Source organism: Belonocnema kinseyi, chromosome 4 (genome assembly GCF_010883055.1).
Source record: "Belonocnema kinseyi isolate 2016_QV_RU_SX_M_011 chromosome 4, B_treatae_v1, whole genome shotgun sequence".
In the NCBI taxonomy this organism is placed as follows: Eukaryota; Metazoa; Arthropoda; class Insecta; order Hymenoptera; family Cynipidae; genus Belonocnema; species Belonocnema kinseyi.
In genome coordinates this window covers 11,176,202-11,195,988 of record NC_046660.1, presented here as the reverse complement: position 1 = coordinate 11,195,988, position 19,787 = coordinate 11,176,202, and the positions used below count along the sequence as shown (strand labels likewise).

General features: G+C 27.5%; 1 protein-coding gene across 2 annotated transcripts in view; it reads right to left on the bottom strand.

Moving 5' to 3' along the window:
* Positions 1-12,418, bottom strand: part of LOC117170576 (serine/threonine-protein kinase SMG1) — a 94,456-nt gene extending 82,038 nt beyond the window's left edge. The window contains exons 1-3 of one of the 2 annotated variants that reach the window (XM_033357414.1): positions 12,328-12,418; positions 11,139-11,434; positions 3,871-4,097 (exon numbers count right to left, since the gene is read on the bottom strand). In XM_033357414.1, the coding sequence (XP_033213305.1) occupies positions 3,871-4,097; positions 11,139-11,362 (451 nt within the window). In that variant the 5' untranslated portion in view covers positions 11,363-11,434; positions 12,328-12,418. Of the gene's footprint in view, positions 1-3,870; positions 4,098-11,138; positions 11,435-12,327 lie in introns of those variants that run through there. The other variant, XM_033357415.1, reaches the window with a different exon arrangement.
* Positions 12,419-19,787: the final 7,369 nt, after the last annotated feature.

Sequence of the window (19,787 nt, the reverse complement as noted above, 5' to 3'; positions counted from 1 at the left end):
GTCATAATTTAAAAGTGTCTGATCCGAAATCAAGAAGTGTGCAACGGAAAATTAACCTTATTTTCCAAGAAAAATTTCCAGTCTTCAAACCTGATACTTTAAAAGTTTTATGCTCAATTATTTTAATTATGCGAAATTTTAGTAATTTACTTTATGCTAAACTATTTTATTTTTTATTTTATACTTTAAAAGTTTTATTTTTTTATATTTTTATTAATTTTAAATTAACTTCAAATTTTATTAAAAATCTTATTTTATTACAATTTTATTAAAAAATCATAATTCTTGGTTGAATATTTAACCTTGTTACAAATTCGTTTTATTTTTGGCTGGAAATTTCAACAATTTGGTAGAAATTTAGAGTATTGATTTTATTTTGTCGACAGATGTAATTAATTTCTGATGTTAAACACCAGTAATCGGTAAAATTTAACATAAGAAATGCATTAATTTGGTAGAAAATTCAACTATTTTATTGAAAATTGACGTATTTTGTTGACAATTAGTTTTTTTTATAGAAATTCTTTGTTTCTTTAACTACTTTCTTGAAGTTCAATGTTTTTGGCTGAAGAACTCTTTTTTTTGGTAATTACTTTTGTTAACTGTAAATGTAAATATCACATTTTTTTATTGAAAAATTATATTTTTAAGTAAAAGTTGATTTTTTATATTTAAAAATTCGTCTTTTTTGATAGAAAACTAATATTTTTTGATAAAAATGCAATTGTTATGTTGAAAATTATTCTGTTTTGGCTGAGGATTTAACTATTTTCTTGAAAATAAATCTTTTATGGTTAAGTTTACCAGTTTTTTATTTTGAATGAAATTATTATTTTGTTGAATTATAAACTATTAGATTTTTCTAAATAGAATTTAATCTTTTTAGGATTTTCGAAACTCTAAAAATGTTTTGTTTTTTAAATTCAACTTCTTGATTCAAAGTTGAACTATTTTATTGAAAGTTAATTTTTTAGTTAAAAAGGTTTATATTTTTAGTTTTAAAATTCGTTGTTTTTGGCTAAAAATTAATTTTTCAAACTGATAATTCAACTATGGTTTTTAAAATGAACTTATTTGTTAAAAATTCAAATTCTCATTTGAAAAATTAAAATTTCTTGTAGAAAATTCAACGATTTTGTTAAAAAGTCATCCGTTTGGTTGAGATTGATTATTTTTTATTTAAAAATCCAATATATGGTTGAAAATTAATCTGTTTTGCAGAAGATTCAGCTCTTTTCGTTAAAAATTCGTTCTTTTAACTGAATATTAAAAGATTTGATTGAAAATTTAACTGATTGGTTGAAAATTAACTTTTTTTATGAAACTTCATATTGTCAGGTTGAAAATTGGGGTTTTTTTTAGCAAAAAATATATTTTTTCGACTCGAAAATTCTAAAATTTGGTAGAAAATTTAACCACTTGGTTGAAAATTTGTCTTCTTTGGTATAGAATATATTTTTAGGTTAGAAACACTGTTTTTTGTTGTTAAAAATGCATGTTAATTTTTTTTTTTGGTTGAACATTCTTAAATTTAGTAAGTTGAAAATTTAACAGTTTTGTAGAAAATTGTATTTTTGACTCGAAAATTCTACGATTTGGTGGAAAATTTAACAGTTTGGTTGAAAATTCGCCTTCTTTGGTAGAAAATCACTTTTTGTTGTTAAAACTGAAACTGTTTTATTACAAATTAATCTATTCTAGTTCAGAATTCAAGAATTTTTTTGAAAAATCGTTTTTATTGGTAACATCAAATCACTTTTTATTTTAAATTAAATTAATTTGGATCTAAAATATCAAATATTACATTTTTTTATTAAAAATTTAATTCCTTGGTTGAAAGTTGAACTACTTCCTGGAAAGTTCATTTTTTGGTTCAAGATTCATAAATCTAGTTAAAAAAATTTTTTTCCGTTAAAAATTCCGTTTTAACTGAAAAATAAATTTTTTTAGTGAAAATTCAGCTTATTCATTGAAAATTAAATTTTTTGTAGAATTTTCACATTCTTTAGTTGGAAATTTAAGTCTTCTAGAAAATCGTATTTTCGACTCGAAAATTCAACAATTTGGTAATAAATATAACTACTTGGTCATGTTTGTTGGTAAAATCCATCTGCTTTTTATTTTTAATCTAATTCTTTTTTGGGTTGAAATATAAACTCTTACATTTTTTGTTAAAAATTCGTCTCTTTTGCTAAAAACTGAACGTAGACAAATTCACAACAAAAAAGTGTCATAGTTTATATTTTAATAAAAAAATAAAATTTATACAGCAAAAGAAAAAAATTTTTTAAGCCAACAGACGAATTTCCAACAAATAAAGATTTTTCACCAAAAAAAAGTTGATCTAAATCATTACAACTTCAAGTCAAAAGACATATTTTCTCTACAAAAATTGAACTTTCAAATAAAAAATCTAAATATTTAGCAAAAAAAGTGATTTCTTAACAAAGTGATAGCAGAAATTCCATTTTTTTCAATGAAAACTTAACTTTTTGTTTAAAAATCATTCTTTACTTGAGTATAAAGCAAATAAGATTGATTGAATTTTCAATCCAAGAAGACAATTTTTTAACCAAAAATCATGACTTTAACAAAATTGTTGAATTCTCTGCCAAATAGTTGCATTTTATCAAAAAGAACAAAAGAAATTTCTCTTAAAACAGAAGACATTTTTGTGACATTTTTATCCAAAAAGACGACATTTTTCTAAAAACATATGGATATTTAATTAAATAAAAACAAAATTTAAAAAATATTTAAATTTTTATCCAGATTGATCTGATTGAAGAATCGTCATTTTAGTTAAAATTCAACACTTCAAAATTAAACTATTTCATAGAAAATTCGTTTTTTTTTTGTTTGAAAATTAATTTTTCATATTGAAAAATCAACTGTTCTAATTTTTGTTAAAAATGTATCGTTTTAGTTGACAATTCATATTTTCAGCTCGAAATCTCAATTTTTTAAAAAGAAAATTAAAATATTTTGTTACATTTTTATCCAGAAAACATTTCAGTTTCCTTTTCAATACCCAAATATTATATTTAAACAGTCGGATTTCCAACTAAAAATTACGACTTTACAAAATTGTTGAATTTTCAAACAAACAGTTACATATTTCATCCAAGAAGGATGTAATTTCTGCTAAATTAGTTGAATTTTTGAATCAAAAAGACAAACTTTCAAAAAAAGAGTTGAATTTTCAACTGAAAATTTACATTTTTACTCAATAAAGGTGATATTTCTCCTTAGACAGATGAATTAAACAAAAAAACCTCAATAAAAAAATTAAATTATCATCCAAAGAAGATTCCAGTTCACTTTCTAACACCAAAATAAGAATTGTAAACAATTTACAAATAAATTTGATGTATTTTCAAGAAAGTTATTAAATTTCCAATAAAATAATAAAATTTAGAACTAAAAATCAAAATTCTAATCTGAAAATATAGAACTTTTAAAGTTTTTAACTTGTCCTATTTTTGAAATTTCAATCTTAAATTACTCAGATTCGAGATTCTTCAATAAAAAATAAGATTGTTCAATTTTAAACGCTTTTAATCAGAAATATAAAATGTAATAAATAAAATTCTCCATTAAAAAAAAAAATTATTAACTGAAATTTTTCAATTTGGAACGCCCTTAATTGCAAATGATGCAGTTTTAATTTCTTTCAATTTTAAATAATCGAATTTTCAAAATTGTATTTGGAAAATATTTCTTTTTTAATGTTTCGAACTTTTTCTTTTTTTCAAAATTTTCTTATGATCTTAAATCATTGAAATTAGTACAGAAGCAGCAGCAGCAGCAGCTTTAAAACTAAAAAATGTAGCAAAAACAGGAATTAAAAATAAAAGAGAGACCACTCACCATTTATTTTTTTATCATCGTAGTACTTGCTTTGGGAATTTTCGTGGTTTTTCAACGATTCTTGAAACTTGGGTCTAGGTGGTGGGTGGTAGCCAGACTCTGAATTCGAGTCCCGGTCACCCATGGGAGTCTTTTTAAAAGCTCGCCCTCTCGTACCGCCTCTACCTCGATCACCGCTTCCACCGCCGCGAGCCATTCGAAACTCATTTCGTGGTCCACCACCAGTTCTAACAGCCAATCAACAAATATCAACTTCATTATCACCATATTTTATTTATTTTTTATATAAAAAAAAAATTGATAAAGGACCCAGAATCATTTGTAGTCAAAAATAGTCAAAAATAGTCAGAAATCAAACAAATTTACAGTGGAAAATTAACTTAAATGTGAACAGAATTACTAGAATCCAATGAAAAACTTGAAACGATTTATAGTTGAAAGATAATTCTTTTTCATTGAAAAGTCTACTATTATATTTTTGCTTTAGAATTCAGATCTTTTCTTTGAAAATTCTACTAGTTATTTGAAAATTTCGTAAACTAATTTTGTAGAAAATTCAATTATTTGTTTCAAAATTAATTTGCTGTTGTTAAAAAATAATTTTTTCATCGAAAAATCATAATTTTAATTGAAAATTCATCACTTTAGGAAATTCATGTTTTCAACTTGAAATCTAAACTATTTTGCTAGAAAATTAAACTGGTTCAAAATGAACTTTTTTGTTAAAAATTGATATTTTTGGTTGAATATTCATATCTTTGTTTAAAAATTTAACTATTTTTTTTTAATTTGTTAACTTTTTGTTAAAACTTCATATTTTTGATTCATAATTGAAGTTGACAATTCATATCTTTGATTGAAAATTTAACTATTTTGATGAAAATTGGTTACGCTTTTAATTTAATATGTATCTTGCTCAGTTGATAATTGATATTTTTGGCTTGAAATCTAAATTTTTGTTTGTTAAAAATTAAACTATTTAAAAAAAAATTTCATTTTTAATTTAATAATTATCCTTTCCACTTTAAAATTATTTTTTTTTGTCACGAAATCTGAAGTCATTTTGAAGAAAATTCAACTATTTGTTTCAAAATTATTATTTCATTTCAAACATTATTTTTTAATTGAAGAATCACCATTTTAGTTGAAAATTCATCACTTTATAAAATTCATATTTTCAGCTCGAAATCTAAACTATTTTGATAGAAAATTGAAATCTGGAATAATTTTGTAGCAAATTCAACAATTTGTTTAAAAATTATTATTTTATTTTTTTGTTAAAAAATAATTTTTTGATTGATGAAACATCATTTTAATTAAAAATTAATCACTTTATAAAATTCATATATTCCGCTCGAAATATAAACTATTTTGGTAGAAAATTCAAATGTTTGCTTCAAAATTAACTTTTTTGATAAAATTTTATATTTTTGGTTGAAGATTTATAAATAAATTTGAAAATTCATATCATCGATTAAAAATGTAACTATTTGGTTGAAAATTGGTTTCGTTTTTAATTTAATATTGATCTTCTTCAGTTAAGAATTCATACATTGGGTTAAAATCTGAACTAATTTTATAGCAAATTCAACAATTTGTTTAAAAATTATTATTTTATTTTTTTGTTAAAAAATAATTTTTTGATTGAAGAATCATCATTTTAATTAAAAATTAATCACTTTATAAAATTCATATATTCCGCTCGAAATATAAACTATTTTGGTAGAAAGTTCAAATGTTTGCTTTAAAATTAACTTTTTTGATAAAATTTTATATTTTTGGTTAAAGATTCATAATTAAATTTAAAAATTCATATCTTTGATTAAAAATTTAACTATTTTTTTTAAAATTGTTTCGTTTTTAGTTTAACATTTATTTTTTTTAGTTGAGAACTCATATTTTCGGTTTGAAATCTCAACTATTTTAGTAGAAAATTAAACTGTTTGGATCAAAACTAATTTTTTTGATAAAATTTTATATTTTTGGTTGAAGACTCATAAATAAATTTGAAAATTTATATCTTTGATTAAAAATTAAACTATTAAAAAAAATTAATATCGTTTTTAATTTAATATGTATCGTTTCTGTTGAGAATCCATACTTTTGACTTGAAATTTAATATAATCTAAATTTTTTTTGTGAAAAAATAATTTTTTGATTGAAGAGTCATCATTTTAGATGAAAATTCAGAACTTGAGAATTCATATTTTTGGCTTGAAATCTAATCTAGTGTAAATTTTTGTTCAATAATTATTAACTTTTTGATTGAAGATTCATAATTAAATTTGAAAATTCATATCTTTGATTAAAAATTTAACTATTTTTTAAAAATGTATTTCGTTTTTAATTTAATATTTATCGCTTCAGTTGAGAATTCATATTTTTGGCTTGAAATCTAAACTTTTTTGGTAAAAAATTCAAATAATTGGTAACAAAATTAACATTTTTGTTAAAATTTTATATTTTTGGTTGAAGATTCATAAATAAATTTGAAAATTCATATCTTCGATTTAAAAAAAACTTTTTTTAAAAATTTATTTCGTTTTTAATTATATATTTATCGTTTCAGTCGAGAATTCATATTTCAGGCTTGAAATCTAAACTAATTTTGTAGAAAATGCAACTATTTGTTTCACAATTAATTTTTTTTGTTTGAAAATTAATTGTTATATTGAAGATATTTTCTAATTTTTTTTTAACTCTAATTTTGGTTAAAAATGTATCTTTTTGGATGAGAATTCATATTTTCAACTCGAAATATCAACCATTTTTGGTAGAAAATTCAAATATTTGGTACAAAATTAACCTGTTTCATAGAAAATTCGTTTCTTTTTTGTTTGAAAAATAATTCTTTATATTGAACACTTAACTATTCTAATTTTGGATAAAAATTTATCCTTTTTAGTTGAGAATTCATATTTTCAGCTCGAAATCTCAACTATTTTGATAGAAATTTCTAATATCAGGTACAAAATTAATTTTTTTGTTTTGAAGGTTCATCATTTCAATTAAAAATTCATTCCTTTTTGGGTTAAAAATTAATTTTTTACACTGAACATTTAACTATCACATTTTTGGTCGAAAATGTATCTATTTTTAGTTGAAAATTCATATTTTCGGGTAGAAAATTCAACTGTTTTGTAGAAAATTTTACAATTTTTTTTTTATTTCTTGTGAAAAAAATACTTCTGGATTGAAAAGTCAACTATTTTGTTGAAAAATCGTTTTTCTAGGTTGAAAATTGATTTTTTTTTAATTGAAATTTTAATTTCTTGTTAAGAAATTGTATTTTCGAGGTGAAAATTCAACCATTTTTTTTCTTCCTTGAACGAAAAATCTTTCTTGGTGGAAAATTCATCTATTTAGTAGAAATTTCGTCTGTTTTGTTAAAAAATGTAACTGTTAGATTGTAAATTAATATTTATTGGTTGAGGATTAAACTATTTTCAACAAAAAAAAAAATATTTTTCGTGGTTTTTGGACAAAATATCAACTATTTCATTTTTTGTTAAGAATTCATATTTTTTAGCTGAAAATTCAACTATTTGATTGTGAGTTGAATTTTTTTTTTACTAAAAATTCGATTTTTTTTCATCTTTTTGGTACAAGATTTATATATATTTTTGTTAATTGAAGAATATGATTAAAAAATAATCTATTTTGTTAAAAATGCAATATTTTAAATTAATATAGAATACACCTGAATTTTATTTAAAAGAATTAAAGTGTTTTGTAGAAAATTCAACAATTACTTAGTTGAAAACAATGCAATAATTTGGTTCAAAATTCGTATTTTTTCTTCTTACAGGACTTCAGTTCTCTTGATTTAAAATTAAAATCTTTTTTGTTTGAAATATCCACTATTACTTTTTATAAACAGTTAATTTTGTACCAAATATTTGAATTTTCTAATAAAATAGTTGAGATTTCGAGCTGAAAATATGAATACTCAACTAGAAAAGATAAATTTTTAACTAAAAATGGAATTTTCATCGAAATAGTAGAATTTTCAAACAAAAGAGATGAATTCTGAATGAAAAATATAATAGTAGACTTTTTAGGCAAAAAGAATGAACTTTTAACCAAAATAGTTGAATTTTTTTATTGGATTTTATTAATTCTGTTCGATTTGAAGCGAAAAGTTCCAGAAAAGGGGAAGTTTCTTAAAAACAGGGAAAAATAAATAAATTTTCTATAAAAATAAGGAACGAAAGAAAGAGGGGATTATAGGAGAAGGAGTTTAGTTGAAGAATTCGTTTTTAGTTAAACGTTTCGCTTTTTTAGTTGAGAATTCATATTTACGGATTAAAATTTCAACTATATTTTGATAGAAAACTCATCTATTTTCTTCATAATTAAGTTTTTTTAGTTAAAGATCCACCAATTTAGTGAAAAATTCTTCTCAAATTTTGTGTTAAAAATTCAATGAATCGGATGAAAAATACACGTATTTTGTTGAAAATTACTATTTTATGGTAGAATATTAATCTTGTTGGTGGAAATCCGAATAATTGGTTGAAATATGAACTAATATTTTTACAATATATCTTTTTGGTTAAAAATTCATGTACTTTTTTGAAAAAATAGAATTTTTTGGTAGAAAACTAATCATCATGGTTAAAGATTCCACTATTTTGTTGAAATATATATTTTTTAAACATCCTTATAGTCGAAAATTCATGCGTTTTTTCGATGAGTTTTTTTTGTTAGAAAATTAATCTTTCTGGTTAAAAATTCAGCTTTTCGGATAAAAATTCATGTACTTTTTTGAAAAATTATTATTTTTTGTAGAAAATTGAACTTTCAGTTGAAAATTCTTTTGTTTCTATGAAAATTAGTCTTTTTTTTTTTTTTAAATTCAACTATTCGGTTGAAAATTCATGTCTTTTTTCGAAAATTAGAATTTTCTGTACAAAATTGAACTCTTCAGTTGAAAATTCCTTTACTTTTACGAAAATTAGCTTTTTTGGTAAAAAATTTATCTTTTTGGTTAAAAATTCAAATCTTCGGTTAAAAATTTATGTACTTTTTTTGAAAAATTAGTATTTTTTGTAGAAAATTGAACTTTTCAGTTGGAAATTCCTTTATTTTTATGAAAATCAGTTTTTTAAGTAGAAAATTCAACTATTTTGTTGAAATATACTTTTTTAATGCATCCTTATAGTTGAAAATGCATGTATTTTTTCTAAAATTAGTTGTTTTTTTTTTTGGTAGAAAATTATTCTTTGTGGTTAAAAACTCATGTCTTTTTTTGGAAAAATTATTTTTTTTTTTGTAGAAATTTCAACTGCTCAGCTGACAATTTCTTTATTTTTATTAAAATTAGTCTTTTTTGGTTAAAAATTCAACTCTTGGGTTAAAAATTGATGTACTTTTTAAAAAAATTAGTCTTTTTTGGTAAAAAATTCCACTATTCTGTTGAAAATTCATGTACTTTTTTTATAAAATTAGTATTTTTTTAGAAAATTGAACTTTTCCGTTGAAAATTCCTTTGTTTTTATGAAAATCAGCTTTTTTGATAGAAAATTCAACTATTTTGTTGAAATATATTTTTTCAATGCATCCTTATAGTTGGAAATTCATGTATTTTTTCGAAAATTAGTTGTTTTTTTTGGTAGAAAATTATTCTTTTTGGTTAAAAACTCATGTACTTTTTTGAAAAATTAGTCTTTTTTGTAGAAAATTAGTCTTTTTGGTAAAAAATTCAACTATTCTTTTGAAAATTCATGTACTTTTTTGAAAAATTAGTATTTCTGTAGAAAATTGAACTCTTCAGTTGAAAATTCCTTTGTTTTTATGAAATTTAGCCTTTTTGATAGAAAATTCAACTATTTTGTTGAAATATATATTTTTTAATGCATCCTTATAGTTGAAAATGCATGTATTTTTTCTAAAATTAGTTGTTTTTTTTTTGTTAGAAAATTATTCTTTTTGGTTAAGAATTCATGTCTTTTTTTGAAAAATTAGTTTTTTTTTGTAGAAATTTCAACTGCTCAGCTGACAATTTCTTTATTTTTATGAAAATTAGTATTTTTTTGTTAAAAATTCAACTCTTCGGTTAAAAATTTATGTACTTTTTCGAAAAATTAGTCTTTTTTGGTAAAAAATTCAACTATTCTTTTGAAAATTCATGTACTTTTTTGAAAAATTAGTATTTTTGTAGAAAATTGAATTTTTCAGTTGAAACTTCCTTTGTTTTTATGAAACTTAGCCTTTTTGATACAGAATTCAACTATTTTGTTGAAATATATTTTTTTAATGCATCCTTATAGTTATATAGTATATATATAGTTGAAAATGCATGTATTTTTTCTAAAATTAGTTGTTTTTTTTTTGGTAGAAAATTATTCTTTTTGGTTAAGAATTCATGTCTTTTTTTGAAAAATTAGTTTTTTTTTGTAGAAATTTCAACTGCTCAGCTGACAATTTCTTTATTTTTATGAAAATTAGTATTTTTTAGCTAAAAATTCAACTATTTGTTTGAAAATTAATCTTTTTGGTTAAAAATGCAACTCTTCAGTTAAAATTTTGTGCACTTTGTTGAAAATTAGTATTTTGGTAGGAAATTCAACTGTTCAGTAGAAAATGCCTTTATTTGTATGAAAATTAGTCTTTTTTGGTTAAAAAATCAACTAGTTTGTTGAAATATATTTTTTTAATGAATCCTTATAGTTTTAAATTCAACTATTCAGTTGAAAATTCATGTATTTCTTCGAAAATTATTTTTTTTTTTGTAGAAAATTAATCTTTTTAGTTCAAAATTCGACTATTCGGTTAAAAATTCACTTACTTTGTTGAAAATTATTCTTTTATCGTATAAAATTAAACTTCACGGGCAAAAATTCAATTACTTGGTTGAAATATGAACTATTTTTTTTAATGCATCCTTATGGGTGGATATTTAACTAATCGGTTGAAAATTCATGTGCTTTGTTGAAAATTACCCTTTCTTTGTAGAAACTTCAAATATTGGTAGAAATATGAACTAATAGTTTAACAATGCATCATTTTGGTTAAAAATGCAAATCTTCGGTTGAAAATTCATGAATTCTTTTTTTAATTAGTCTTTTATTTTGTTGAAAATTCATCCGATTGGTAGAAAATTCAACAATTTGAGTTAAAAATTCCCCATCTTCTTTTATATCATTTTGACCTGTGAAGCCTGTTATCGATACAGTTGAGCGAACCAAAAGTGTTTCGGCCCTGAATAGACACAATTTTCACATATCTCACAAGATTTCACACAATTGCCAAACATTTCAACATACCTTGGTTTAAATCTCGAGAAGCTGTGATCTGATGAGTAATTATTTGAGTTTCGTTGACAGATGACAAGAGTGCCTCTTGGGATGGAAAAATCATTTAAGCCGTAATCAGCTTTACTATCTTCTTTCTCTGAATTTTCTGCCTGCCCAACTGGATCTTCCTGAATCTCACAACTCTTTGATCCCCTTAGGTTTGGGACAATTTTAGAGTTCCCACAGCTATTCATCACATTACCCCGCGAGTGGTCGGCATGACCCGCACTTTAAAGGGTGGACCTCCAATTCTTCAATAACAATATCTTAAAAAAGAAAAAATCACGAGTAAATCAACTCCAACCTTTTTCCTTCACAAACATCTCTAGTTACACTCTTTTTATCAAAATATAAAATGTCAGACTCCACATTAAAAAAACTGGCTTCATTCTTCAGGGAAAATAAATTTCAATCCCGACACTTAATTGAAAATCTGCAACCGTAAGAGGTTATTCGTACCCAGTACGAACGTCACTTTCGATTCTTTTTTTTAAAGTAATTTTTAATAATGATTCCACAAAAGAGAAATAAACTGCATCGCACATTCGCATGGATTTTGAAACTCTAGAGTAAATCGTTCTACCGGCTTCAAGGATATGTAAGGCGAGTAGCAAAAACAATAACTTTTGGGGGCAAATAAATACAAAATGTAATGGAGGCCAACCAAATTTCACTTTTGACTTGCAACTCTCACTTTGACCTTTCGCAATCTATCCCGTCGTGAGTTTTTGTTTGCGGGTTTACCTTTCGATATGCGTCAAAATTTCTGCCGTTTTTACTAAAATGCTGTGAAATCGATCAAGGAAATCCGAGCTCGAGTTATTACGGCGCGCACAACATGTATGTTTCAGAAAAAGTATACAGTAGATGGAAAAAGGATTAACGATGATCTTTGCAACGAAAATAGGGCCGCATTACGTTTCCCACGCGAAAATACTGAAAATCAGCCAATCACGACGTCTTCCTCGAGGAATGGAACCGCCTAGTTGGCGAGGGGGCATTACAATAGGCCCATGAAAAAAAAAACGACAAAAATCATTACTCCCTAACCTCAAAAGACTCTTTCACACAAAATATCTCGAAATCGCAGATTGCGCCAAAGAGCATTTCAGATTATCCAAGTAATTAGAAATACGTTTAATTACTATCTGCTTCATACCTTGAGCAGTAAATTCTCGAAAATTACAGGATGATTTTCTTAATTTTTCTTTCTTACGAAGTGGCTAGAGTGCTAGACCCATAAGAAAACAGGGATTCCAACTTTGGCATGTAGAGCTACTGCGCTTGCTTGGCGCAGTGACCCTCATTGGCCACTCTTGACGCGCAATTTATACCAGGGCTAATTAGGTATTTTCAATTCAACCATCAGCTAACTTCACTTTTTAAAAACTGAGGGGAAAACACAATGGATCAAATGCATGGAACAAGACTTTATTTTTGTAATATCTTTGTAATTAATAATAATTATTATAATTTTATTATTTCAATTAATAGTAATTAAAATATAAAAACTATTTTCCAGCTACACTTATATAGAAAAAATTAGCTTTTACGAAGATATTAGCAAAGTAGGGCAAAAATAACTGAATCCCATACATTTGGTCCCTTGTTTTCCCCTCAGCAATCTACGAAGTGAAGTTAGCTGTTGATTGAAGTGAAAATACCTAATTCGGTATTTTCACTTCAACCATCAGCTAACTTCACTTCGCAAGAAGCTGAGGAGAAAATAAAGGATCGAATGCAAAGAACAAACCTTTATTTCTGTAATACCTTTGTAATTAATAATAATTATTAAATTTTTTTATTTCATTAAATATTAATTAAAAAACAAAAACTATTTTGTAAATACATTCATATAGTGAAAATTAGATTTTACGATTATATTAACAAAATAGGGCAAAAATGAACTGTATCCCATGCATTTGGTCCCTTGTTTTCCCCTCAGCAATCTACGAAGTAAAGTTAGCTGTTAATTGAATTGTAAATACCTAATTGATAATTATTGAAATAAAAACAAATTATTTTAAATTGCATAGAAATTCAAATTATATAATTTAAGGCCATGTGACGAGTGGATCACGTGACCAGATTCCCACCTTGACGACACTTTTTTTTCTTTCTACACAAAGTGCCACTTTGAGTTGAAAATTTGGGTTACTAAATAAGAAGCACTAAGGTCTGGTCCTAAATTTGTATAATTATTGGAAAAGTTTTTTGTTGTAAATTTATAAAAGTTTTATAAGCTGTCTCATATTTCACATACCAATTTTTAGAGATTTAGATTTTTTAAATTATTATATTTATATTTAAATCCCATGTATCTGGTCCATCGGTTTCCCATCAGCATTTAAGGAAGTGAAGTTAGCTGGTAGTTGGAGTTAAAATACCTAATGAAGGCCACCATCCACCGTGCCAGGCAAGTGCAGTGGCTTTACGTGTCAAGGTTGAGATCACCTCAAGAAAACAATCAGATGAGTTCAATTATCCCTAAAATCATTTTCACGAAAAAAAAACACTAGATTCTTAGGGTGGCGTCCCATGATTGCAGAATTGCGTTGCGTTTTACGTCAAATCACTAGAAATTTCAGCCAATTACAGCGTTTCTCTGAATAACTAGGAGAATATAATTGGCTGAAATGTCTAGTGAATTAACGCATTACGCAGTTCTGCATTCATGGGACCATGGAGAATAGATATAAGGAGACCAATCTGTAATGCATGGATTTCACCAGAAACGGTCACTTTTCTGTTGCCAGAAGTACGCACACCCATATGTGTAAGATCACACTTACATATAGTTTAGAACTTTCCGAGCGTGGCGCGCAAAGCGCACTTAAAAAAATATATAGCCGCCTCCATTGTTTTGTTTTGACAGGACGCTCGTAAAAATAAAGAATTAATAATCAGACAAGGTTTTGTAAAATGTTCGTGGAATAAAAAATTATTCGCCATGGAAGAGGTAGGTAGTATGTTTATGAAAATATCAAATTACTTTTACCAACTCTGCGTGCGACAGGTATTTGACGCGTTTGTAACAAAAACAATAAACGTACAACTTTTCAACACTCTGAAAGTCTTGTACACTATACACTTTAAACCACACTTATTGGAAACTTTCACTTTTATACCGTGATTTTTAATTTTAACATCCTTGCCTTTATTCACAAACTATTAACTGTTCAATCATTATTTATTTACATTTGACTCGCGTTCACATCGGCAGCCATATTTTTTTAAAGTGCGGTTGGCACGCCACGCTCGGGAAGTTTTGAACTATACGTAAGTGTGATTCTGCACATGTGTGTGCAAAAGTTGCTTGCGCGAAGTTCTAATAGCAAGGAAAACTTTCCTTAGGGAGACAAAAACACTCCCATAAAGTTTAATAAAAAAATTCCTTCTGCCTCCGCATTTTAAATGTAGCTAAAAATCTCAAAAAGCGAAACACTTCTTCAAATTTGAACAGCAACAAACTTTTTGTTGAGATTTAAATTATCAATAAAAATAGTTCAAAGCAAGCCGATAGCATACCTCTATAGTGATAATTCCGTTAACATATTTTTTACCCTCCCTAATTGACTTTAATGCATTAAAAAATCGAAAAAAGTTGACTTTTTTGTTATTTTCTAAGAGTCGCAGTAAATTTCTCGACTGCAGTCTGTACTGCGAATAATAATTTCGCACGTGGACTGGTAGGGAAGTATTTTTCGCGGAACTCCGAATAATGCCGCAAATGGGAGTATTTTTCGTGGAACTTAGCTTCCCCTGCTTTTGTCACATAGAAGCGCTATCGAATTCGCATCCACTCTTCCTGAATAGTGCCACTCATCAGTTTTCTTTTTCCTTCGCAAGTACGAAATGTATAAATTTCGCTTAAAGCGATAGCGCGATGGTGGGAGATTCAATCGAGCAAAAATGTGGAGAAACGGCACTATTCAGAGCGGAAATATTCAGAGAGCGGACTGTATTTGACCATATAATGCGTGATATACATGAATGGTAATGCATTTGTAATATGATGCAACAATAATATGTAAGGAATTTTGATATTACAATAATTTGTATTGACCTCGAATTACAAGAAAACCTTCAGGTATAGGTCTTATTCTTCTAAATGCCGTTTAGTTTGCTCGAATATCTTTTTTTCTCAAAAATACTCAATTTAGAAAATATGGAATTTCAAGTATTTTTCAAAGGTTGAAATACTCGTTCCCACTACTTAAAATGAATATTTAAGGGAGGTAAAATAGGACAAGTAACAAATCCCAACGTTACAAATCACGAGCCCACAAACTCCAAGCTCACAAACCCCAAGCCCCCTAATCGAACCCCACACACCCCAATCTCATAAATCCCAAGCCAACACACCCCAAGCTCACAAATCCCACACACATTCACCCCCAAGCCCACAAACCGAAGTCAACACAACCCCACCTACGCGAGTATTTTACATTCGAAAAATTCGTGAAATTCCATTATTTCAAAATTGAGTATCTCGGAAAAATAAAAAAAGATATTCAAGCAAACTCAACAGCATTTGGAAGAAAAAGATCTATACTTCAAAGTGTTTTATATAGATTTTTGAAAGAACAAAATTAGCAATTCTACATAACCTTAAACATAGGCCAAAATCGCGTTTTTCTCACTTTTAGGTTAGGATCTCTCGAAAACCTGAGCCACCAGAAAAATTATGACCTAGGATTTGGATTTAGCACCCCAAATAATATCGGGAAGGTGTACTCGGGTTCCTAAGAAATATTTTTGCCATATTTTGTCAGCCTGCGTAATTTAAATCACAAAAAATTTTTGCTGTTCAAATTTAAAGAGGTGCTTCGTTTTTTAAGATTCTTAACTATATCTACGATGCGGAGACAAAAGGATCTTTTTGCAATGGAATTTTGGGGGAATTTTGTGGCTGCCAAAAAAAAGTTGTGATTGCTATTTGAACTTTGTGCACACAACTTTTTGTTTTTTTTATACGCCCTATTGAAGATAAAAGATATATTTTTTATTAAATCTTCTGATCTTCTGACTATATTGAACATTTTTATCTGAGGTCCTAAGCATTATTAATTTTATTTATTAGCTAAAATTCTAATTTTTAAAACAGATCATTTTTTAAACTCTAACAAATAATAAAGCAGATAATATTAGCAAAACAAATAATAGAAATATAAAAGTCGAACTGATGCGTGCAAAGCGCATCTCAAAATAAAATTTTATTTATATTAAACTGCATATTTTCATGACTTTTTCTGTCATAGAATTATTCATCATAGTTACTCTTATTTTTTCATAATTTTTTTTTTTGAATTGTACCACCACTATAAATAATTTTTTTCTCTTGAATAGTACCACCACTATGCCCCCATGTATGGTTTTGAGGACTAAGGCTCCAAATCAGCGCCATCTAGCGCTGCCCCCGGCCACTAAAAGTAAATGAACCTACAGATCCCTTACAGCAAATATTTCCAAACTCTGCCTCCTCAAAAATCTCGTAAATATTAAATTTCGCTGAATTTCTTGTGAATAAACTTTACAAATGATGAAAAATGTATGGATAAAAAGGTTTTTACACGAAAAATATTCATTTAAATACTAGAAGTATAATTTGTTGTAATTAAAAGAAGAGATATCAATTATTGCAGGGCAGCATTAATAGTTTATCATTGAAAAAATATGAATTTCATACTATAGTTCATTATTTTTTCCACAACAAGAATACTGAAAATACTATGCATATAATAAATTATTGTGAGGAGAAATACTTGTTAACTTTTGTACGAATTAAAATATACCACATAAAGTGGATTTTACTTTACTTAGAATGTTTCATATATATATTTTTTTGTAAATAAATTAACAATATGGTAATTAAATAATTTCTTTATTGAAAATAAATAGGACGAAAATTTGAAGTTTACCAATAACTGCCCATACGTAAAGTACCTCCAATAATTTAATCACAAAGGTTTGCAATGTACAATGTTTTGATTTTAAAGGTTACAGCTTCAAAAATGCAGAGTCCCATCGTCTGAAATATTCATACATCTAAAAATGTTAATACGATTCTTAATTTTTTTTTATTATTCTCTTATTCATCTCAGTGCCCTAAAATCAATACATTTTATTTTGAAATAATAAATGCATTAATTTGTTTTACATTTCAGGTTATGTTTTGCAATGAAGTTTTTTATTTCTCTAACAAATAAATGTTTATAAACGACTTCTGAATCTTTCAAAATTACTTATATTTATATCCGTATTTATATTACTTGTAAGTTATTTGTCACTGCTTCGAAATATTCAAACAAGAACCTAACCTCCAATCAAGCAAATAGTACTTTCTTTTTTTATTCAATACTTACCAATCAACACATTTTATTAAATCAGCAAACATTAATAAGCACAGTACGTATAAAAATATAATATTTGCACAATACAACTTTCAGACAATGTTATACAATAACAAATTCAATAATATTAAATTCAATTTGACACTTAGACTATTTTTTATTTTCGAGATGTCAAAATAATTGAAAATATTGTGGTTGCACATGCGCATTGAATTTTACTAAGGATCCTCTAAGGAAGGATGCGACAAGCCATGTGCCTAATGCGGATTGGTCGAGTTGAGTTTACATGGGGTTTGGTCATCCGAAGTCTGTCGATGACGATACGGAGATAGAAGACAGCATAAATACGGAGGTTTTTGATGAAATCCAAAGAGAGCTTCTCCTAGAAATGGCTTCCACACATTACAATCGTAATCATGCAAATGTAGAATCTGATTTCGTCAGTTCTAGTCCTAATTTTATGGATACTGATCCTTCCACGCCTGTCTCATTTGAGCATCCGTCCAAACCTGCGAAGACACCTGTCAAGAGACTGGCTGAAGGCTTGCGAGAACATGATAACTCCAACAAATCCAGGCATACGGAACTTAATAATTCTCTATCTAACCACGTGAATCCCAGACCGATAAACATGTACTCGAAATATAATAAGGGCCCATGTACCGTGGAAATAGACTCGACTAGTAATCTTCCCATTCAGATCCTCTCTTTAGGGAAAATCTTACACAAAAACTTTAAAGACGAAGTAATTGAATGTAAAAAAAGGGGCTAGGTAGAACCACAATCCTTTGCAAAACTGGCTCCGGAGCCAATGGAATTGTAGACAATTTGGAAAAGATACGTCCTAACCTTAAAGCTTTCATTCCTAACTTTAGAGTTACGCGTGTGGGTATTATTAGAGGGGCCCCTATTGATCTGACCATGGAAGAATTGAAGGAGTGTGCCATCAGCTCCGTCCCCATTCTCGCGGCTAAAGGATTCAACTGGAAGGATAAAGAGGGTGAAACTATTCCTGGTACTACAATCCTAGTGTCATTTGACGGACAAACGCTTTCTCAAGACATTAAAGTGTACTTTCAGTTCTGTCGAGTTGATCCCCATATCACTCAATCAAAAATCTGCTACGGTTGCTTTGGACATGGACACGTCAAAAATATCTGTAAAAACACACGATGCCTTTACTGTGGTGGAAAGCCCCATGAAGAGGGACAACTTTGCCCTAAAGGATCGGAACCCCCTCAATGTCTAAACTGCAACGGCCCCCACTGGGCTAGTGATAAAAAATGCCCCAAATTTATTTTTGAAAAAGAAATCCGATAAATTGCAGCCTATCGTAATATTTCGATTAAATCCGCAGCCTTTATACAAAATAAAGAGCAAAATTCTCCGGGTAGCATCGCAAATCTTATACACTCAGCTTCATCTCAACAAAACGTAATTCAAGACTTCTCAAGCCAAAACTTTAACTTCTCTAATTTCCCTTCCTTAGGTGATGAGAACCTAAACTCAGATCCCATCCTCACAAACTCAAATCGTGGAGAACAACACAGCAATTACACAATAAATAAACCCACTGCACCCTGGAGTCGCTTACCCTCTTCTTTTTCCTCAACCCTCTCCTCATCTCCCAGAAACCTCAATTCTACTCAATCACGAGCTTTTTCGCATCTGTACTCTCGGGACCCTAGTCCTTTCGGTAACGGGGTTTGTTTAGAAGATCGACCTTTAAGCTCGCCTTCTAGATCTCCCATTCCCCCCCCCCCTCTCCAAACATCAATACTGAAATTCTTTCAAAAATGATCTCTTCTCTAATGGACTTGCTTCAAAGCTTTTCTCCAATCCTTTCTCTATTTAAAAACATTAGCCATGAACAATTAATTACTTCCCTAACTAATACGAATATACAAAATCGAGCTAGCAAATAATTTGTAAAGCTTGGATACCTTCTGCATTTTTTGCTCTCAATAATACGATGTCTTCCTCTTACACATCCGATGGGTAATCTCAAGAAATTAAGGATTTTTCAATGGAATTTTCGTGGTATTATAAACACAAAGGTAACTTGGAAAGAATATTGCATAACTATGATGTCGTATTACTGAACGAAACTTGGCTTCAAAACAAAAATAATTTCTTTTTGAAAAAATTTAACATAATTCGGAAAGATCGCCCCAATAATATTGGTGGCGGAATGATGTTCGCAGTAATAAAAGGTATTCCTTTCTCCAAGGTCCCAGTCTATGAAGTTCCTCAGTATTTGGATACG